Below are 22,670 nucleotides of genomic sequence, written 5' to 3'. Positions count from 1 at the left end.
ACGGAGGAGGCCAATCGCTGGGGAACTAAAAAGTTCTCAAGAGAATGAAAAAGGCGAAGCATGTTGGTGGAACGTGGATTTTTTTTTTTTGTTTGCTTAAATCATTTCCTTTTTTTTCATGTGCGCAGTAAATGTTTTGCGTGGCACTTGTCCAAGCGGCTTTCTCCTCATTGAGGTGCACTGATGTTGAGCCGCCCTACGCTTACCTGTACGTCATGCGTGCTGACACCGTTTCCGCCAAATGTTTCACGTCCGCTTCTCCGCTACAAACACTTTTTAAAGCTGTTCTTTCGCGTGCCTGATGGTTGCCGATGCCAGTGAAATTATCAAATGCATGCCGTGCAGTGCTGTAAGGCCCAGCTTTGTATGCGTACTGCGCTGCAGCTGCGAAGACACCAATTGTGCAGGTAAGAGCACACGCATGCGCACGATTCCTACACTTTGAAACAGCATTGTTTCACCGCACATGCCGGCACTTGCGGAGCATAATTAGAAGAATGTGTACAGGCATCTGAAAATCGAGCATTCGTAAGTCTCGTAATTTAATTAGACCACTCACGGTAGAAGTTTCTCAACTGCGCAATTTATTTCAGGAGCTGCGGTATTTTGTAAATTGTTCACTGCGATTTCATGAGAATGCACCGCAAATTAGTATACTTGCACAAAACCTGGTTGGGGATCAGTTTTTCTGTTTCTCTGGAGCTCAATTTCCCAATGAATGTCCCCGTGCTTCTGAAATATGCAGTAATAAACCTAGAAAGACAAAGTTCTTCGGGCTGACAGACGTTCGATCAAAATATTACTTATATCAGCGTAAAATATTTACAGTGACCACTAGAATTTCTTCTATATTCGTCATGTGCATACATGTATACATGGAGCATATTACTTTAGGGCACTTCAAAAACTTCCTAGTGTTTCTTTAACTCTCGCAAGTGCTTGTCTCCACAGATATAATTCTCTGTTTATCACTGAATGGAAAGCTGCATTTCGGTGGCTCGTGTTGGGGAGGGTGTCAGTACTCTTAAGTAGTTACTTGGATATTTCTCATGGCATGGAAAGAAACCATTTTTCTTTGCCGCTTGACTTCGAAATACTATTCTTTTGTCGCCTCTTCGGAATGATTTAAGGCGCTTGTGCTCTTTCTAGCAAGAGCTCATTCATAACCACTTCAGCTGAAAGTTTGTTGCGCGCTACTACGTGACACAGTGATCCAACCAAAAAGACGACAACGATACGCCCAGCCCTCTGAGGGTGTGCCAGCAGTGGAATCGGCGGCTGCAAGAAAGAATACCAGCAGCGCTTTGTCCCGCTCCCGCCTGATTGAGTGGGCACTGCTAAAATATAATTTGTGGACACCAGGCACCAACGTCTGGCTGATTTTTTCGCGCCCACAAAATGGTGACCCGTACTTCGTGTCATCGCTCTCAGCTCCTGCCCTACACTTGCCTCAGGCGCATCGCTAGGCCTAAGGCCACCGGGAACTCAGGCCCCGCAGTCTTCGCCATCCGCCTTCTATCCAATAACTCATGGCTTCACATTCTTCTGATCAAGTGCCGTCATCAGCACCACCACCCCGCGAGCCCTAGGTCTCCGCTCTCAAGCTCCCCGACCTCTTGTCGTCGGATTCGGAACTTTGGTTCGTCAGTACGACGGCACTGCACGGCTGTACCATCTTCAGCAAGGTCGACCTGGTAAATGCTTATCACCTGATTACTGTGGAACCCTCAGATATTCCTAAAACCGCCATTATAACACCCTTCGGCCTGTTCGAATATCTGCGCATGCCTTTCATCTTCGTAATGCGGCCCAGACCATTCAGCGTTTTTTTTGTTTTTTTTTTTGACAAGGTATTACGTGGCTTGACGTGCTGCTTTGCCTATATTGACATCATCGTCTTCAGCACCACCACTGAAGCTCAGAAGCTCCACTTACGTCAAGTGCTAGCAAGACTCAGTAAGTTTGGTCTTGTCGTTAACGGTCCGAAGAGCGAGTTTGGTGTTACAGAGTTGGATTTTTTTCGACCATCGCGTACGCGCAGATGGCATCTGTCCCCTCCAGACCCGCGTCACAGCCATCCGTGAGTTTCCTAAACCATCCACCAGCAGGTAACTGTGCGAATTTTTTGGCCTCGCCAACTGTTACCGCCGCTTCACTCCTCTCTGCGCCATTTTATTGCAACCTTTCCAGGACCTAGTCCCGGACCTCAAGACACTGAATACTCCCGTGCCCTGGAACGACACCTCCGACCGCGCGTTTAGAGGCATCAAAGAAGCCATTGCACGGCGACATTCCTCGTTCACCCCAAATGCGACGCCCCAACATCCGTCATGGTTGCCGCATCGGATACCGCTGTCGGTGCAGCGTTGCAGCAGTTAGTTGCTGGCGCTTGGCAGCCCAATGCGTACTTTTCCAAGAAGCTTGGCAAAGCCCACTGAGTGCCCTTACAGCACCTTTGCCGAGAACTGCTCGCCATCTATTTGGCTGTGAAGTACTTTTGACATTTTTTCGAGGGCCACTCCTTTCATGTCCTTACTGACCACCAGCCACTGACGTTCGCCCTAGCGCCCAGCATCGCCTTCCACGCTCTCCGCTAAATCAGACAGCGCGCCTACATTTCTGAGTACACCAGCGACAATCATCGTGTCAGCGGCAGACCACTAGGGACTTCGTATATGAAAAGAAAAAGGCGAGCAATGTCTTGCGCATGTGCGTGCGTGCGTGCGTGCGTGCGTGCGTGTGTGCGTGTGCGTGTGCGTGTGTGTGTGTGTGTGTGTGTGTGTGTGTGTGTGTGTGTGTGTGTGTGTGTGTGTGTGTGTGTGTGTGTGTGTGTGTGTGTGTGTGGGGTCATTAGCAGCCGGGCTATCAGAGCATGTTCTTCAACCGGCTTGCAATGGGTATTCGAGAACACAGGTGTAGTTAGAGCCCTCATATCTAGCCAAAACACTTGCGCTTTGTCAATATTTACACTTGCTACGGTCGTTTCATAGAAACGGTTAGTACGGTTTATAGCCTCATTATTACTGGGCCTTTCGACGTAAAACAAGGCAATGTCATTCGCATAAGCCAGGACTGCAATTTCCCCTTCTGTGCACCTGTATTCTCTAATACTTGAGTTACAAAGCGCGCTTAAGCAAAGTGGTTCCAAATATATAACAAAAAGTGAAGGCGAAATATAGCTTACAAGGGTGGTACGTTCGGCTAATAATATTTCATAATAATAGTCTAATAAGAGTACAACAGCAAAAAGCATGGACAAGCACGAAAGCGCTCATTTACGTTTCTTGTCGCCGTGTCTTGTGCGCTTTTGCTCTGATTAGACTATACGTGAAAGTGGCAAGAATCCTGACAAACAAGTCACTTTACCTCTATTGTAACTAATATGGTACGCTTCACAATTACTTTTAAGGGATATATCATTGTATATTACACCTAGCTTAATATGTCGTCACAGCTCAGCAATACATTATGCTGGATTTGATCAAAGGTTTTGGCTATGTCAATCTGAAGAAAAGCTACTTCATTCATACTACCCGCCATGCACACAAGTACTGTTCGTGCTATATGAATATTTGCCTCTATAGAACGTCCTCGAGTCACACATTTTTGATGTTCAGCTACTAATTCAGCAATAACTATCTGCAACTTATTTGTAAGTGCTTTTCAAATATTTTATAATCAACGTCACATAAGATATCGGCTAGTATACATGTACTCTCTTGAAATGAAAAATACGTGATGTGGAACCAGAGGAGGACAATCTAACCAGCGAAACATACTGCGGATGAAAGTGGCTGTTTTGTCTTTTATCCATAATGTGTATAACTGCCTGAAAGGTTTTGGCCAGAGGATTATCACCCAAGTCTTGTTCACGGCTCCACAAAAACTGCTATGGTTATGGAATACAAAACACCAGGAAGGTATAGCATGACCTGGCTGCCAATCCAACCATAGGAAACCATGCGTCCGATGCGCTTAAGGTATTGCATACAAAATTGCGCTTTTGGATGGCAAACTTTATGTGGGACAGAGAGGACGTTGCATCAATGACCATTTGCGCGAACATTACAACAATGTGAGGTGAGGCAGAGAAGGTCATTTAGCACTACACGGAAATGACTGTGGCTGGAGACCGAATTTCAAAGGCTGCATGGTTGTAGGCAGAAACTCCTCAAAAAACTCCAAAGAAATAATTGAGGTCACTGGAGATGGCAAGATATAGAAACAAATCTGTCAGCGCACCATCAATCGCATCAATCGCCCTAACCGATAAAGAACTAAACTACTAGAATCACGCACGTACTTGATATCACGCATGACTAATTTTTGGTCGATTAGATGACAACAGTGTGCCTGCGCTTGCATTTCATTGTGAATGCAACCCGCATCCTTTTTATCACGCGGAACTATTGTTTGTGTGATTAGAAGACAGCTGTGCCTGTGTGCTTGCATTTCATTAGAAAATGTCATTTAAGTGTTTTTCGGTGAGTAAAAATTCACTTGGAGGTCAGCGCGGTCTGTGTTCTTAAAGGATGGCCCAACAACAAGCCCAAACTTCTACATTGCCGAGATAGTTGATGGCTTCGTGGGCGCTGTGTTCTGGCGCGCCTAGTTCGCGTTGAAGCGAGAGGCAGCCAGCACGAAGGGGACTTCGTTCGCCGCTGCTGCCGCTCTTCATCACGCCAGCGGACTGACAGCCAGTGTCCGCGGTAAAACACGTTCAACTTTGCTGAGCATTTTTCCGGTATGTAAATATGACAAAAAATGCTAGCAAAGTTAATCACGTTAATAATTCTGCTTGCAATTCGCGTAACTTGCCCGAGTCAGATTAATAAATTAAAATTGGCTATAGCACCACTTCCAATTTTCAGTGCAGGACTGCTAACGGAGTAAAAAAGCGTACTCCGACTTCTGCTATTTGACTATGGGGCGCGTCAAACTCGACGGTGGCTGCCTGAATGAGCATTTTGGGCCTCACTGAGCTAATGATGTTTTATATTTGTTCTCTTATTCGCATTACTTGTGTGAGCCGGATTACCAAAATAAACAATGCAACCACATGAATGTGCTTTGGCGTGCAAGCTGCTAACAGTGGCTGTCAGTTTCGTGTTGTCATCTGCTATTTCACCAGCACTGGCTATGACATGACTGTGATTTCCAGTGCAGACTGCTAACAGAGCCATAAAGCGTGCTCTGACTACTGCTATTTCACTTTGGGGCGCGTCAAACTCGACGGTGGCTGCCCGAATGAGCATTTTGAGCCCGCCAACGATAATCAGGGTTAACAATAGTGTTCCAATTCAGATATACCAGCATTTAAATGTGTTTCTATGCCACTTCTTAAATCGAGCACGATGTGTGCAGGACGTTGCTTATCAGAATTGAGCTTCTATTAAAGGAATATGCCATAAATGGAACTGCTTATTCATTTGAGAGGTCACGGAATGGATGGTTGGCTGTTGCGAACCCACTGGCAAAATTTTGGTAGCCCTTTCTTCAGTGTCATCTCCACCCAGCTGGATGATGACGGGTTGAATGTGCTCACTCCCAGACGTGTCAAGTCAGAACTTTGCCTCCAAGTCCATCTCGTGCTGAATGCTCTTCCTCCATTCTTCCGCCGTTACCAGCTTGATTTTCTCCCTCAAGATGGCGTCGACCGTGGACAGCTTGAAGTCTCTGTTGTCCGCAGTGATGCCATTTTTGACCTCTGCCCACACAAGCTCAATGGGAATAAATTCGCAGTGGTACGGCGGGAGCCTGAGTACAATGCAACCGGCTCCTTACAGCTGTGCTATCGTACGATGTAGCTCAGAAAGCGTGACTTTACAGATGCCACCAGCTCGAACAGCTGCTTCTTTATCATACTTTCACCGTAGGGGATGTTCTTGCTTGTGAGCCACTCCTGTATCTTTTCCTTGTTCCAGGCCGTCGTCGGCAATTTCTCTTCTCGCCGGCTATGGTAAAGTGCATTGTCTAAAACAATGACGCTACCAGCTGGCAACTTCTGCAGAACGTCATTGAACCAGCCCTCAAAGCGATTGCCGTCCATTTCCTGGTGGTAGTCGCCTGTCTTTTGGCCTGGGAATACATCCAAGCAGCCGTCGACGAAGCCATCCTCGCTGCCGATGTGCGTCACGATCAGGCGCTGACCTTTCCCAGAAGGTTGTTTTAGACGCGTCATCCAGCCATTTGCTCGAGCGAACAGGCGTCCGCGCTTCTGCACCACGGTGTCTGTCCACACGATCGACCGAGTGTGTCCTGCCGTCACCCATGTCTCGTCCAGGTAGAAGATCTTTCGGCCTTCCGCCCGGTAGCGCTCCACGTCACGGAGGTAGCAATTCCGCCAATCGGTGATGTTATTCCGGTCGATAAGCAGTGAGTTGCCTCTTCTCTTTTCGTGCTTGAAGCCGATCTCGGCAAGCAGGTGACACACAGTGCACCGCCTTAGTGATGGTAGTTCCATACGCTCCGAGAACTCGGTAGTAATCTTCTCGACCGTCGGTATCTCGTTGCGGCGAAAGAAATCGTGCACACATGACCTCAGCGCGCACAACGTGAAGCTGTCAAACTTCGCGCTGCGTCTTCTCTTCTCCGCATTGCGTGGGCGCTTTCGCGAGGGCGTCGTCAGTTTGCCACCCGAAAAATGCGAAGCTTTAACTTCCTCCCTCACCCTGAACACAGTCCTTTCGCTGACGACCGAGCATGTCGGCGACAAACTTGCTCGTGTCCTCCACGCTGCGTTCAGGCTCCCTGCTACGCCAAAACGTGTAGCAGTGGAAGATCATGTTGCGTGAATCGCTGTTCAGGATGTGGCCGCTCTTGTTCTTGCCGAGGCTTCTTGGTGTTGTGGTCATCGAGGTGACACAAGGCTCGTTAGGCAACAAAGTATCGCGTTCCGATGTCACCTCGCTGGGCTCCATGGCGGAAAACTGGCACGGAATGCCGTGCGCGAACGTGCGCGAACTCACGAGATTGCAGTTTCGCAACCGCAAAAAATAAATAAATAATAATAATAATAATAATAATAATAATAAAATAAGCCTAAAACACTTTAAAAAATAAGTTTCTGCAAACACACAAAAAGTATAAATGAATCTTATGCTATTAAGCCAGCGACTGTTTTATAATTACACGCCCCGTGCCATCGATCTTGCTCCGTAGCAGACGACGCACAGCGTTGTAGAAGGCACGGAGTTATTTTTCTCTCGCGATCCGGCATGTTCTGTAGCATCTCCATCACGATAGTTTTACCAAACCACTCGTCAAGATACACAAATCTTATTTACACCGACAAATACGCGTTTTAGAAGCAGTCAAAATTTTTTGCCTCCGCGACTAAAGGAATAGTCCCGCTCAATTGGCTGCTGCGCTTCGGTCATCTGGACGGGGCCTCTCCTGTCTTCTAAAGTTGTACCCGACAATAGCAGTAGCAGCCAGAAAGACTTGGGGATCGACAGTTTCGCTGTGCCTAAGTTTTGAACGACCGTGTGCAAACTTGCCCGTTCTTTTTTTTTTTTCCGAGAGCAATAATGCATTGGCTCGCCGGGAAGCTATAGCTTCATCACGACAAAGCAAGTTGGAAAAATAAACACAGAAAGAAATTTGAACAGGTTGTGAATCTAGCGCTGTGGTGCAACCCGCCGCGGTGGCTCAGTTAGCTAAGGCGTAGAAATGGCAAGAACCAAATAATGGCAAAAACCAAATAATGTGAAAGTTTGAGAGATGCTTTAAACACTTTAAGCTAAATAATCCACAGGATGGCAACAAAATTTACCTAGATAATGCACTAAAAATTATTATACTAATCACATTAGGGCTTCTTATTACATTATGCATGCGCTGCTCAGCACGCGGTCGCGCGATAAAATCCCGGCTGCGGTGGCCGCATTTCAATGGGTACAAAATGCAAAAACGTCCGTGTCCGTGCATTGGGGCATGTCAAAGAGCAGCTGGTGGTCAAAATTACCTTGGAGTCCCCTACTACGGCGTGCCTCGCAATTTATACGTGGTTTCGACACGTACACCCCAGAATTCAATTCAGTATTACATAAGGCCGCAAACTCAGGTAGTCTATATATTGTACCCGTATACATATATATTGTAACATGTAGACCCAATAGATTATATTCAGTTATTAAGACATCATTGTTCCTCTTCATAAGTACAATTAAAAATGAACGGCTTTTGAAATACTGTTACATGAAAAGTCGTTTGATCACGTGATTTCGGGAATGATGACCCCAAGGCGTTGCTACAATTTATGACAACTTATGCGGCTATCGTGCATGTCGTTCTCATTTTTTTTCTCTTTAGAACCTGTTGCAAAGATGGAAGACGAGCTGAGGCCAGCAGAGATTGCGGCGATATTACTCAAGTGCGTTCCTCTTGGAATCCTCGTCTTGTTCGGCGCAGCGCAAACGGCACGCAACAACTACCCTCCTGTTCCGAATGGGCCGTACTGGACGTTGCTGGATGTCACGCAAATGGTGAGGCGACGCGTCTGTGTTCACGTCTACATTATAAAACAATATTTAGTAAAAAAACAAAGAAAGAAATGGCAGCATTGTACTTTTGTTTAACAAAAAAGTCTTAAAAATTGTTGTAATTCAGGCATATTTTTAAATAATTGTTTTTATCTGTTTATACAGTAAGAGAGAGTTTTCGTAACTTTAACAGAATCGGTCTCGTTAGGATGGAATACGGAAATTGCCGTCGATACTTTGATTGCAATGAGGTTTGTGCGAACGTCTTTTATTATTTGTTTATAGGCAAATATGGATAGATAGATTTCGTAAATGTGAAGAAGCTCTCCAGATGAATCATGCTCTTGAGAGCATGAGCATACACGTATACTGAAAGGCCTGTTGCCGGTATTTGTTGCGTAGAACAGGGTGTCTTGTCACCAGGTGTTTTTCTAATAAGTTCCGTGCGTCTTGCTTTGCTGTAGTTGTATGAATTGTTACATTGGCTTTCCACATTTCACTGTTTCCTATCCCCTGAAAGCTGTAGTCATGAGCGGAGTAACAGTTACTCCTAAAGCGAAGTAAACCATCTAACAATTTTCTTTTGTTAAATGACGAAACAGCCACCATCAGAAAATGGGAGTAAAGGAACCGAAAAAAGTGAGAAACAAAAAGAAATAGAAAATGTATGTGACTTGAATTGCCAAACATTTCATTTGATTGATTTATTTATTTATTTATTTATTTATTTATTTATTTATTTATTTATTTATTTATTTATTTATTTATTTTTGGCTGTTAGCATTCCTACCCTACTAATTCCACAGCTGGTGAAAGCTCAAGTGCCGAAGGGTGGTGGAGGTCTGGGCCGGCGCGTGCAGTTGGTCAAGCAGGGCAGCTGGACACTGGCAGTGCGCGTCGCGAAGATGATGAGGGATGAAGCGACTGGTGACGAGGCAAGGGAGCTCGTGACAGCATGCCAGAAGGACTATGCCGTGAGTCCGAATAGGCGTAGTTCCCGATGACGGTCGCGCCGTAGATCCTTGTACAAGTTCGGCCCAGGAGGTGGCAGTCGTAGTTGCCCGATCAGGTCATCTGGAAACTAGAGCGTGCCGTGCGCGGTGGTAGTGGAGCAGTGGGTCAGTCACGTTGTGGATGAAGAAGTGGCTGTCCAGCCGCATACACCAGGTGGCCAGGTTGGCTACATAAAACAAGTGGAAGCCGTGGAGGCAAGGGACATCTACTGGTCCAGGAATGCTACCGTCACGCTCGCCGTGTACGAGTCCCTGTGTTGACGCTGTCGTGCCTTGCTCAGTCGTCCGGAGTCACCAGTTATGTGAAGGCGGCTGAGGAGACGAAGCCACCATGGCCACAGTTTGTCAGAACTGGCGAGCCATGGGGCCCATTGTCCTGGTGAGTGGCCGGTGAACGCGACCGCTCGGGGATGGGCACGCTAGCGTGATTTACCACGTGAACATGTGCACGCGGCGCTCTCTCTCTCTCTCTCTCTCTCTTTTTTTTTTTTGAGGCATTGGGGCCTATTAGTGCGCCGCTACAAGGACGCAGAGAGGAGACTGCGTCGTGTCGATCCAGCTCACCGTCGCCACGCCACTGAACAGAGGTATGCGAGTTAGGGATGATTACACCATATGGAGTAGACTGAGTGTCAACGTGCCACTGCAAACCGTGAAGCCCTACTGCAACAAAAGCACCCAGCCCAGGGTTAACGGCCGGTCACCAGCCTCTAACCTGAACGTTTTACAGTGGCTGGACAGTTGCGTCAAGAAACACTTCCTCCACGACGAGCTTGATGTTTTGTGCAGCGCCTGCGACCATCTATGATATGGATCACCTGTCTCGAAGATCCAAGAGATGTTTTTGCCAGTGCTCGTGCAAGAGTTGCCTTCCGAGGACGTGACCCAGTTGGTTGTATGCTTTACCTAGACCAGCCTTCTGAAGGAGGAAGGTGCGCGACTAAATATCTAACACTTTCTAATTTCTCCACAAGCTTCTACACCTCTGCGAGATCGCTGAACATCTCGTCTTGCCCGCATCCCCTTCCTGCGTATAAGAAGCTTGATGCACGGTGGGCAGTTTTGTATCGTTGTCTAAGTCCTAAACATGCCCGAGGAGGTCGGCCCCACGATATAGACTACCACGCAACGTAGCCACATTGCGTGAATGCTAATCACATAAACGTGAACAAAAAAAGTGAGATGTGGTGCGGGATTCCTTTTTGTTTCGCCAGAAATGTTATATAGTCTCTATCATTCCGCATTCCTGCGCCCTGACTTGAATGGGACTCTATTCCATCAAAAAAAAAACACTAAGGGGAGGTATGGGCAAAGCCCACCGAGTGCCTGCGAGTGGTTCCTCACCTCACCGGTAGTACAGGGTAAATAAACCAAATATTTGTCAAAAAAATCTTTGTATTTAAACGAATACTACTTTGTGTTTCAGCATGAAGCACATTATTTTCAATAGTTAAGGCAATGTTGCGGTCAAAGTTAAGCAAAATAATGTATAATCAACAAAAATCACTCGAAAGATACACAGGAAGAGATACAAAAGAACATGCGCCAACTACTTTGCATGTTGAAGCACTTAAAGGGACTTCAGTCACCTCAAACACGCTGTGGAAATTTCTAAGGTATGCCTACCGACATTAAAGAAAAAGTGTGCACACAGCTCATTCAACAGTATTCCCCCGAACGATCAAAGCAGGGTTTCCTCAAAAAAATGTGGTTGATCCCTCTTATATAGGAATCGGTATAGAACACGAAAGTGAAACGTGTCTTCACAGAAGTAGTGTAATGTTTATTGCACATTGATATATAATGTCTATTGGTGTTTTGTGGCTAAAGCGCCCTTAGGCGTTGATGCACCCACGCTGACGCCTGGTGGCACGTCTCCTCCATCACGACTACCAACGTCGATGACCATGAGCAACCGTCGTGCATATGGAAGCTGCACTACGCTGCACACGCTAGCACAACGCGAAAGACGAAGCACGTAACTGACACACTAATACAACGCGCAAGACAAAGCACGTAACTGAATCGTCACCGAGTCAAATCAGCGCGTACAGCGCGTCGTAATTGCAGCCTCCGCGATCAACTTCAGAAACATTTTCAGAGCTAATTGCGGAGGCCAGATACGGTGAACGCCACCTAGGTGGCGTTGGTAGTGCTTCTTGATGCCAGCGTCCCTTCGAATGCTGGCATCGAGGCGTCGTATTGCTGAGACCACCGAAGCGTTCACTGTCGGTGCGCGTTAGTGTCATAATGCAGTACTTCTCTTTTCTGCTCGTAGGCGGCGGCACCGCCCCGAGCAAGAGCGCGGGTACACGGAGGAGTGTTAGATATATAAGGCGCGTCTGTGTAGCTCTCTGCAAATGCGTTTGTGGCGCAATGGGTTAAACGCTCGGCGATCTATCGTCGCGGACCGAGAGGTCGTGGGTTCGATTTCCAAATTTTCCATGTTTGTGGAACTTTTTCTTCTGGTTTCTTTCTTTGTATTATGTTCGTGTACATTGTAAGCTGACGTATTTCCGTGACGGAAATACGTCAGTGAAGTCTTGGTGGACCCCGGCATAAAACACTTTCGTGTTAAAACAAACCTTCGTACTTCAACAACGACAATAGCTACACAGCTTTCGTTACACAGACTGCAAACGTTGCTTAGGAAGTAAAATTCTTCTTCCTGGGGTCTTACGTGCCAAAACCAGTTCTGATAATGAGGCACGCCGTAGTGGAGGGCTCCGAATAAATTTTGACCACCTGGGGTTTTTTAACGTGCACTTCAACGCAAGCACACGGGCGTTTTTGCATTTCGCCTTCATCGAAATTCGGCCGCCAGGGTCGGGATTCAATCCCTCGATCAGCAGCGCAACGCCTTAGCTGACTGAGCCAACGCGGTGGGTAGTAATAGTAAAACTGAGTTTAATGAACAACGCAAATATTCTCACGTGATAGCGACGGTCAAGAACACACTAGCAAGAACTGTACATGGCGAAACTATTTATTGGACAAACCTAGCTGTGCCCAGAGAAACAGGCTACACTCAAAGCACAGTCGGCGATTGTCGAAAATCTGATCTACCGGTCAAGCGAGTCGAAGTTTCAAGAGTAATCGCTGGTGCCCGTATATCTTCCAGAAAGTGCTGGACAATTCTCTTCGTGCATCAATTCAGATTACACAAGCTTCGGTGATAACAAGCAATGGATAGAACCTTCGAGAACATTCCAGTAAATGGCAATCATGCAGGCGCGTCATGCACTGAGCGATAACACCTTCAATTGTTAATGGGTGACATCCAGGTGATATCCAAAGAAGTGAACGTGTCAATGCCCCCGTTATATATATACGCGCTTAACTGATCCTTTACTTATACATGTTAGCCGAATGAAAGACAACCTATCAGATAGGGAGCTCAATTCATAAATGTAAGAGAAGATTAAATAGCATCGCCCCGATGCTACAAACACGAACTCAAGAAACTAAACCACATGCCGCGAAGAAAAATAACAAAGCAACTATGTCGCAGAGTTATTTAGTGCTGGTAGCAGGGCTTAAGGCGCACAACTTGGACTATTGCAGGTCGTGAGTGGTGCCGCTGTGGTTGCGAATTGTCGTCTGGCACGACCTCATAGTCCAGGGTGCCAAAACGTTGGATGACCTAGTTGGGTCCAAAATAGCGTCGCAAAACTTTCTCGCTAAGTCCTCGTCAGCGTATTGGGGTTCAAACCCAAACACAGTCACCAGGCTGGTATTCGACGTAGCGTCGTCGAAGATTGGAGTGTCGGCTTTCGGTCCTCTCTGCTGGTTCTTGATGCGCAGGCGGGCGAGATGTCGGGCTTCTTCGGCGCGCTCGACATAGGCGGTGACGTCCACATTCTCTTCGTCGATGACGTAGGGCAGCATGGCGTCGAGAGTCGTTGTCAGGTTGCTGCCGTAAACCAGCTTGAACGGCCTGAACTGCGTTGTTACTTGCACCGCCTTGTTGCAAGCGAACGTTACGTACGGCAAGATGGCATCCCACGTCATGTGCTCGACGTCGACGTACATTGCATGTCGGCGAGGGTCTTGTTCAGCCGCTCCGTAAGACCATACGTCTGTGGGTGGTAGGCAGTTGTCCTCCTGTGGCTTGTCTGGCTGTATTGCAAAATCCCTTGGGTGAGCTCTGCAGTGAAGGCCGTTCCTCTGTCGCTGACCAGGACTTCTGGGGCGCCATGTCGTAGCAGGAGTTCTCGATGAAAAATTTAGCAACTTCGGCCGCACTACCTTTAGGCAGAGCTTTCGTTTCCGCGTAGTGCGTAAGGTATTCGGTGGCCACGGCGATCCACTTCTTCCAAGATGAGGACGTCGGAAAAGGTCCAAACAAATCCATCCCGATCTGCTGAAACGGACGGCAAGGAGGCTCGATCGGCTGTAGTAATCCCGCTGGCCATGTCAGTGGTGTTTTGCGTCGCTGGCAGTCTCAGCATGTCTTGACGTAACGGGCGAAGTCGGCAGTCAGGCGCGGCCAGTAATACTTCTCCTGCATCCTCGATAGCGCCCGAGAGAATCCGAGCTGACCAGCAGTCGAATCTTCGTGTAGGGCCTGTAGAACCTTCGGACAAAGTGCTGAGGGAACAACAAGAAGGTAGTTAGTGCGCACTAGTGAGAAGCTCTTCCTTACGAACGCGTGCTTTTGCAGTGAAAAGGAAGACAATCCTTGACTAAACGCCCTAGGGACATAGTCGATGTTGCCTTCCAAATACTCGACGAGACTTTTTAGCTCTGGGTCTGCTTGTTGCTGTTCAGCGAAGTCTTCCGCGCTTATTGTTCCTAGGAAGGAGTCGTCATCCTCGTCGTCTTGAGGCGGTGGGTCAATGGGGGTGCGTGATAGGTATTCGGCATCAGAGTGCTTCCGTCCCGACTTGTAGATGACGGATCATGTCAAATTCCTAGAGTCTCAGACTCCTTCGTGCTAGGCGTCCTGAAGGGTCATTTGAATTTACCAGCCAACATAAGGCTTGGTGGTCGCTTACGACTTTGAAGGGCCGGCCATATAGGTAAGGGCGGAATGTTGTGGTATCCCCAAATAATGGCAAGTAATTCTTTTTCCGTTGTAGAGTAATTGGCTTCTGCTTTCGACAAGGACCGGCTGTGATTGTCGAAATTATCGGCGAAAACGACGACGTCATCCAAGATGATGAGATAGGTCTGCCGCCTCAACACTGCTAACACCGTGTCCATGACGCGCTGGAAAATTTCAGGTGCCGAGCACAGTCCGCATAGCATAAACGCGGTCTTCTCTCGATCGCTTTCGTGAACTTGAATTTGCCAATAACCTGTCCTGAGGTCCTTCGATGAAAAGTACTTAGCACTGCAGAGACAGTGTAATGCGTCGTCTACCCGTAGGAGGAAGTATACGTCCTTGTTTGCTATTTTGTTAAAGCGGCGATAATAGACGCAGTAGCTCAGAGTTCCATCCTTCTTCATTAAGACCACCGGAGACGCCCAAGGACTTTTCGACGGCTGGATGATGTCATCGCGCAGCACTTCATCGGCTTGTTGCCTTATAGCTTCACGTTCTCGCGTCGAGATTCGGTAAGGGCTCTGGCGGAGTGGTCCAGTGCACTTTTCACTTATTATGCGGTGCTTTGCAATTCGTGTTTCTCAAATCCTCGGTGGCGTCAAAACGCAGTCTTTGTATCGTCGCAGAAGACTTGAGCTGTGGCTGCTTACTCATGGGGAGACTTGGATTTATGTCGAAGTCTGGTTCGGGATCTATGGTGGTCGAGGTAGATGCGGCAGAAGCCGAGGTCTCCATCCATGTTTATGAGTCTTCAGCCGATAATCCATGGAAGGTCGGCGGTTCCCGAGGTTGTTGGAGCAGGATGGGGGACGCTGGGGCTGCTATTGTGGTTGTTGAGTTGGCGTTTATTCCTGTGGTCTTCTCGGGAAGAGGTCCGTACTCCGGTACCAGTCATTGCAGCCTACGGCTAGCTCGCTGATGCTTGACGACGTTGGTGTTCTCCTCAGGTGTCGCGCTGGGATCGCGGCTTTACGGGGGCGTTCGGTAAATGAACGCACAAGCACCTCCACCAGATGTCACGTGATAGCGATGGTCAAGAACAAAGTACCAAAACTGTGAATGGTGAAACTAACTCTTCATAGGGCGAACCTAGCTGTACGCAGAAAAACAAGCTACACCCAAAGCAGAACGATAGCGGCAAACACAGTCGGTGATCGTCGAAAATCTGATCTGCCGGTCAAGCGCGTCGAAGGTTCCAGAGTTATGGCTGGTGCCCGCGTGTCTTACAGAAAGTACTACACAATTTGTGTCACGCATACAATCAGATTACACAAGCTGCGGTGACGACAACGGATAGAACCATCGATAACATTGTAGTAAGTTCCAATCATGCAGGCACGTCTTGCACTGAGCGATAACTTTAAGATGTTTCTGGGCTAAATGCAGTCCCCGAGAAAAGGCTAAGTACACGTGTCCATAATATCTTTGTTCACGAACCGCATACCTGGTGCCGTTCAGAAACAAACCAGTTGGATGTAAGCGTCATATTGTTCTTTCCAAATTCGGAAGTTCTTTCCTCGTGCTCTAGTTGTTTAAAGAAGAATGGGTTATGCTTTTGGCGTACTGTTACAACTAACCTATACCATCTATGCCTTGTACTCACAAGTTAGTGAACACAAAAAATGCTGAATCATAGGAAGGCACTGCGTAACCTAAAGAACTGTTTCCTTTTCAATACTAATTTGTATTGTTGGCTCATTGCGTAAGACAGCAGCCAGCAATGTTTAACTGCGGGGCAATTAGGCGAACAAAGGTGTGATTTAAACGGAATACTGTATTGCACTCAGTAACCCAGACCCCTACCACTATGCACATGACGAACTAGGACAGTGCCTGCACCGGCCCTTCGCCCGCATCGTGCAAGGACAGCAGCCTGACACTGAAAAGTAGGGGAGCGGCAAGGAAGGCTTTATAATTGCCGGAAACCTGTAGTACCTCTGCCTTGAACTAAAATCTCACAACAGGTTACCTAGCATGGACAAAGAACGGCTGGTACCTCACCCTTTTTTTCTCCCCCCCCCCCCCTAAATTTCCTATGCAGGTGCTGCTCTTCATTTCTACTGGTCTCTCAGTCACCAAAGGTAGTTTTGCATTGGGAAATGTAAAGCGCAATCAGTTCGTAACTATTTTCGCCCTCCGAGATGCGGTGTCCGACTACGCTATGGCACTGTCACTGGTAAGTTGCATTGTGCGTGCGTTCCTGTATGCGTTCGTTGCTTGACTGTGGGAACACCACGCAACCCTTCCTCCTTTTTCATGCTCATTTGCACAAGCTGTATTCACCTGAATTCATTTCGCCTCTTAGGACCCGTTCCAATGGGTAATTCGACGTCTGGAGCTGGGTCAAATCTCATGCCGCCGAAATGCCATGTCAGTCCCATTGCTTGCTAATCGCACCACTTAAGCAACGTCAAGCTCTCCAAATACCGCGAAAACAAAGGCGGCGATAAACAATGCACTTATTTTTACATCCAACATTTATTTCTTTAAAATTCCACAAGCGTTACTCGCATCACGTTACTGCAGAATAATTATGTGCACCGGCTCACTTCAGATTAAAGACAAAAATAAATTCATTAATTCAACTGACTACAATAATTAACTTTATCCTCAAACTTTACGGCACATGTTTATCGGCAAATGTTCGAGCGCATGCTCTCGTAGTGGCCGTTGTAAAGTTTTGTAAAGTCACGTTTCACTGTCTTCCTATCGAGGGCAGGTACCTTCGTGCACTCAAACGTGACGTCGGTTCATTCGAGCAAGCGGGTCTGCGTGTGTGTGCACACCATTCATTACGAGACGATCATGGGCAAGATAATTCAGGAACGTAGTGAACTCGTATTTTTCGGAAAGTTTCATGAAAGCGCCCATAATGTCAGCCGCAGATTTACCTTCTTTCCGCACATAACTACTAAACTTCAAGCGGGTCACCACGAGCGAAATTATCAGAGTGACGTAGTAACTCATTCAGGCACACTGCCACTGTACTCTCCGTCGACTTTGTCAATGCTAGAAACAATGTGAAGAATGAAGCATGTGCGCGACCCAAGGCAGCTGATGGAGGCTGCATGTTGTTCCCCAAGACAAAGCTCGCTTTCAGCGCAGAACTCTTAGATTCTGTAATGGTATTCTTGCCATGGCCGTGTTTGAAATGTTAGATCCTTTAAAGGTATTCTTGCCATGGGCCGCTTTCCGGCTCGAATGGCTCAAAAAAGCCATATATCGCATCTTCAACTTTCACCTTCGTCGCCAAAGTTTACGGTTGCGTTGGGCATCACTGAAGTTTTAATGCATTGACAGTTAGGTCCATGCTCTCTAAAGGTGCGTCCGCCACTTCATCGAATCATCCATTCGCACACCACTTTTCTGCTTCCTAAAACAATTTTAGATATCAGGGGGCGCTATAATGAATGGTTGGCAGTTGTATAAGCATAAAAGGAAGATATTATGAAAAAAAAACACTTAGGTGACGTCTCTAATGTTCGTACTAACTGCACGCAAGACTTCAACAAAGAAAGTGAACAAACAGTGACTTACATTTTCTGACCTGGTGTAAAGGGGCACAGGCAATTTTGTTTTTAGCGGTGGGATTGAAAAAATTATCTTTATATAAAAGGGATTAGTTTGAATTTAATGAAGAAATAGGTGAAATTATCGCATGTATACTATCCTGTCCGGCAGTGTATAAATCATCTTACCTGATGTCGGAGATAATCGTGCCAGAAGATGGACAATGTAGCAAATATAGAGGCCATTTTCGTCTCGAGCGCTGATGGTGGATTAGATGGAGTGGCCCCGCCGACAAATGCTGGTTGCCAGGAACTTTCACAGCCAGTGTACTGCGTGCACCGGCTCGTACACTTTTATATCAAAAAGAACAGGCTGATTCCTCAGGATGTTCACGATTACTTCGGCTATCACACCTGTCGACGTGAAGCGTCCATGCAGCGCCTGGACGAAACCTGCGGAAAACCGCCCTCTTTGCTGGTCAAACCACTAGAGCGGCCAAGGATCATGGGTTAGCTCATGCCCATATCTAGAGCCAATAGTGTTTCTGGAGGCGAAAACGCTTAATCTGAGGCCCTCATTGACAGAGGAACAGGGGCAGCCGTGGGAGACTCGATGCAAAAACCCTCGATATGCGAAAAAGTGACGTCTGACTTTTTTTTTGCATTTCGCAAGCTATTTTTCAAGCTCGGGAAAACATGTTTATCTAGCACGTATGGAGCAACCAACAGCCGGATCGGGAATTTTTCAGGGTGGTCTACGATTTCCTCTATGACACTTTTGCCCTGAAGAGAATTTTTGAGCCGTTCAATATTTATAATAACAAACTATGTATTTAGCCTGCATACAATTATTAGTTCGACTAGCTTCAAGCGACGGCAAACAACGTTACATGGGTTCTGTCCAGTTACGTGGCACTTGCAAATTTATTCTTCATTTTAGCACAAATTAAGTAGAAAACCCAGTATATGCTCCACACCGAAATACCCACGGCATAATTGCAACCCGAATATCCTTAACGTCATTCAGGGGCCATGCCAAAGGAATGAGAATAACAATGAAATGTGTGGAGGGTGAAACAGCCATTCTGGCGTTTTTTTTTTTCGCGCTCTATGGTACTTTGGGTGTTCAGAATATCAAGCGTTTATGACTGCGGAAGTCGCCGAGGAAGCAACCGCGGCCACGTTGAATACAGAGCGCATATGCGACTAAGCGCGCAACGGCAACAGCTGTGGCAAGTCCAGGCAATGATGAAACGTTCAGCATCGTGATTTCAGAGTGCGTGATTGTAGCCTTGACGGTGACGCTGTTGGGGGCGTGGCAGCTGCATCATTATAAAAAATATCCAGCTGGAAATATCAGCTGGCTTGTTTACATTCCCTGTTCCCAGTGTGCCATGCATTTAGCAGCAAATAGATTATGTACTCTTTATTTTAATTGGGATTACTTTACAGGCCTCAAGCAAGGCATTGAGTAAGAGAAGCATGTGATACATTTTAAAGTGCCATCACAACTGGAGTACAAAACATCTGAAAATAGAGAGCAAGTGATACCGCAATTAGCAAAGATGGCATGGCCAACCGGGGATAATACGGCAGATAAGTGCTGAATCAAAACAGATCAAATGCAGGAAAGCGACTAATGAAAATGGCGTAATCGTATTGCCGCAAATAGAACAAGTTCAGGCCATGTTGGTAAGCTGTCAAAGCTCCTAAGCCGATGTCACCTTTGTTGTCTTCTTAACTCCCATCACAGATTCTTCTCGCCTGGATTGTGTGGAAGCGACAGCAGCGATGTCTCCCACGATCCGCATTCACAGCAGCGTTGTTAGGACTGCTGTCCACTGGTTGTGCACTAGACGCTTTTTTGGAGTTCACCACTGCAGCCCATCTTCAGGTTAGTGTTGCTACACCGTGGCACATTGTCATGCTTCACAAGAAAGTATCATGTCTATGCAAAGCTCGTCTCTTTATCAGAATAGCTCCTGTATTCATGACCTGAGCTATTTTACTACCGCGAATCAAACTTTTTACTTGTTTCTCAGTAATACGCACACCATATGCAGAATGGGGAACAGTGAAAAAACAAACTCGTGCGAAGTTTTATATATATATATATATATATATATATATATATATATATATATATATTAATGAGGTTCCCTTTCCGTACACGTCATAAGGTCTTCGAGCTTCCTTAACTTTCACTTAATGGCCCCAAAGTCTAAATTGTTCCGCATATTTTTCTGAAAACATTACTTCAGACCAACATGTCAGCTTCGTCATGGAGAGGTCATCACGTACCACTGGTCTATTACACCGACACTGCTATACACCTCTTTCTCAGGTTAATATGCTACTGCATCATTCACTGTTTTCTTGTACCTTAAACTATGCTGCACGCGTATGGGCGACAACGACATCAAATTATATAAAGAAGTTGTTCCTGCTGCAAAAGAGAGCTGTTCGTATCATAAGTAAAACGCCATTCCTATCTCGCACTGAAGCGCTTCTTAGCCAGAATAACATCGTTCGTGCAGAGTCTCTGTATATGTGCTGGCTTTTTCGCTTCTATAGAAAAGCTATATTAAATAAAGCAAGCGCATTAATCAGTTTACCTGGCGTGAAGTATTCACCCACTTTTTCAATACGTAACGCGGAAATCTGGAAAGTCGACTAATTACGGTACACAAATGCTAAAATGAAAACTCCCAGCCATATTAAATAAAATTTAGCGAACTAGCGAAGTAGACATTCATGTAATTAAACTCAGTAACTGTGTCGCTATTTCAGTCAATAGCGTAAATCAGTGATTACTAGGTTAACATATGTCTCTATCTTCATCAAACAACCCACAAACCCGCATTTTGTCGGGTTCTTTCATGTGAATCAAGTCAGGTTTTTATAATGTATTTTTTTGTCACGCACTACTACATTTATTTATTTTGTACCGAAGCACATCGGCACCAGCTCTGTGCCAGTCACTGTGGAAGAAGACGTTGACGATCGTGTGGTTCGCGCTAGGTTGGTTTCGAACTAACCAGCTTGTTTCAACCGTCAAGCTTCGTCAAGTCTACCTGCCGAATACTCTTGTTACATTTGGTGGAGGTTTTCGGTAGTCCCTTTCAGCGTCCTGGAACTCCGCAGCCGTACGCTACCATCTGCCTTCGCTATGACCGAGGACGCTGGCCCCTCGCGAACTACTCCCGCTCCCACACCTGTCGTGTGCTCTGGGGTGCTTCGTCAGCGTGATCCTCCAGTCTTCAGTGGCACTGACGGTCACGACGTGGAAGACTGGCTGGCCGAGTATGAACGTGTTAGCGCCCACAACAAGTGGGATGACCGCGACAAGCTGACTTACGCCTTCTTTCACCTTGCCGGCGTGGCCAACCTGTGCTTCAAGAACCACGAAGCTGATTTTACCACCTGTTCTGCGTTCAAAGAGACCCTCGTTTCGTTTTTCGGGCGGCCAGCGGTGTGCAAGCTTCGCGCTGAACACAGTCTCCGCGGACGATCTCAACAAATTGGTGAGACCTTCACGAGCTACATTGAGGATATCATCGGCTTCTGTAGGCGGGTGAATGCGTCTATGTCGGAACCTGAGCGGATCAAACACATATTGAAAGGCATAGACGATGGTGCCTTTCATATGCTCGTCGCCAAAAACCCACAGAGCGTTACTGAGATTATTGAACTTTTCCAAAGTTTTGACGAGCTGCGTAAACAGCGCATCACCGCACGTCGCCCAGGAATGCAACCGGCTGACCTTTCAGCTTTGGCTCCCAGCAGCGCTTGTATTGACTACACCTCCTTGCTGCCTCAAATTCAGCAATACGTACGCCAGGAAGTTGCTTGTCAGCTCTCTCTTGTGACATCGGTCACCGAGCCTCTCCCCACACTGGACCAGTCGCTTCGTCGGGTTATCCAGACGCAAGTTGCTCAGGCCCTGCCGTCCCCTGCTTCGCCGCCGCAAGTTACGGCACCGCTACAAGTTACGCCTACGCGCCGCTACAAGTTACGGCGCCGCTCACTTATGCTGAAGCCCTTACACGATCTCCTGCCCAACCGACGCCAGTCCCATCCAGCCCAGCCTCCAACTTCTACACGCCGCCAAGTCCTGTACGGCCGGTTTACGCACCGTTCTCGCATCCGAGACCACCCATCCACCCCTGGCGCACTCCGGACAACCGGCCAGTGTGCTACGCTTGTGGTATTCCCGGACATGTTGCGCGCCTCTGACGCCGCTGCGGACTCTATTTTCGCGATGGCGCTCCCAACCTTGGTCATTTCCCTCAACAAGCTACCCACCGTCTTGCATCTGACGCAACGGACTCGTATTCCCGTCGCCCCATCTTCAACTCAGGCCAATCTCCTTCTCCCCGCCGCCGCTCCCTTTCCCCCATGATTCGCCGTTCCAACAATGCCCAGGAGGAAAACTAACAGCCGCAGTTCCTGAGGCAAGAACTGCGCCGTCGTCGAAATTTGCAAGGCCTCTTCTTTCGCCGCCTAACGAGATTGTAGTGTTTCTAGACGGTGTCGCGACGAACGCTCTTGTTGACACAGGAACAGCTATTTGTGTCATTAGTGAGTTTCTATGCCGCAAACTGAACAAAGTGACGAC

The 22,670-nt window shown here is 47.2% G+C and overlaps 1 protein-coding gene across 1 annotated transcript in view; it reads left to right on the top strand.

Moving 5' to 3' along the window:
- Positions 1 to 338: 338 nt before the first annotated feature.
- The window catches only part of LOC119431781 (ATP-binding cassette sub-family C member 2-like), a 72,810-nt gene continuing 50,478 nt past the window's right edge, over positions 339 to 22,670 (top strand). The window contains exons 1-4 of the mRNA XM_049658041.1: positions 339 to 407; positions 8,314 to 8,486; positions 16,585 to 16,719; positions 19,806 to 19,946. Of these exons, the coding sequence (XP_049513998.1) occupies positions 8,328 to 8,486; positions 16,585 to 16,719; positions 19,806 to 19,946 (435 nt within the window). The 5' untranslated portion in view covers positions 339 to 407; positions 8,314 to 8,327. The remainder of the gene's footprint in view (positions 408 to 8,313; positions 8,487 to 16,584; positions 16,720 to 19,805; positions 19,947 to 22,670) is intronic.

Source organism: Dermacentor silvarum, chromosome 10, assembly GCF_013339745.2.
Source record: "Dermacentor silvarum isolate Dsil-2018 chromosome 10, BIME_Dsil_1.4, whole genome shotgun sequence".
In the NCBI taxonomy this organism is placed as follows: domain Eukaryota; kingdom Metazoa; phylum Arthropoda; class Arachnida; order Ixodida; family Ixodidae; genus Dermacentor; species Dermacentor silvarum.
This window is presented reverse-complemented; position numbering and strand designations above follow the sequence as displayed.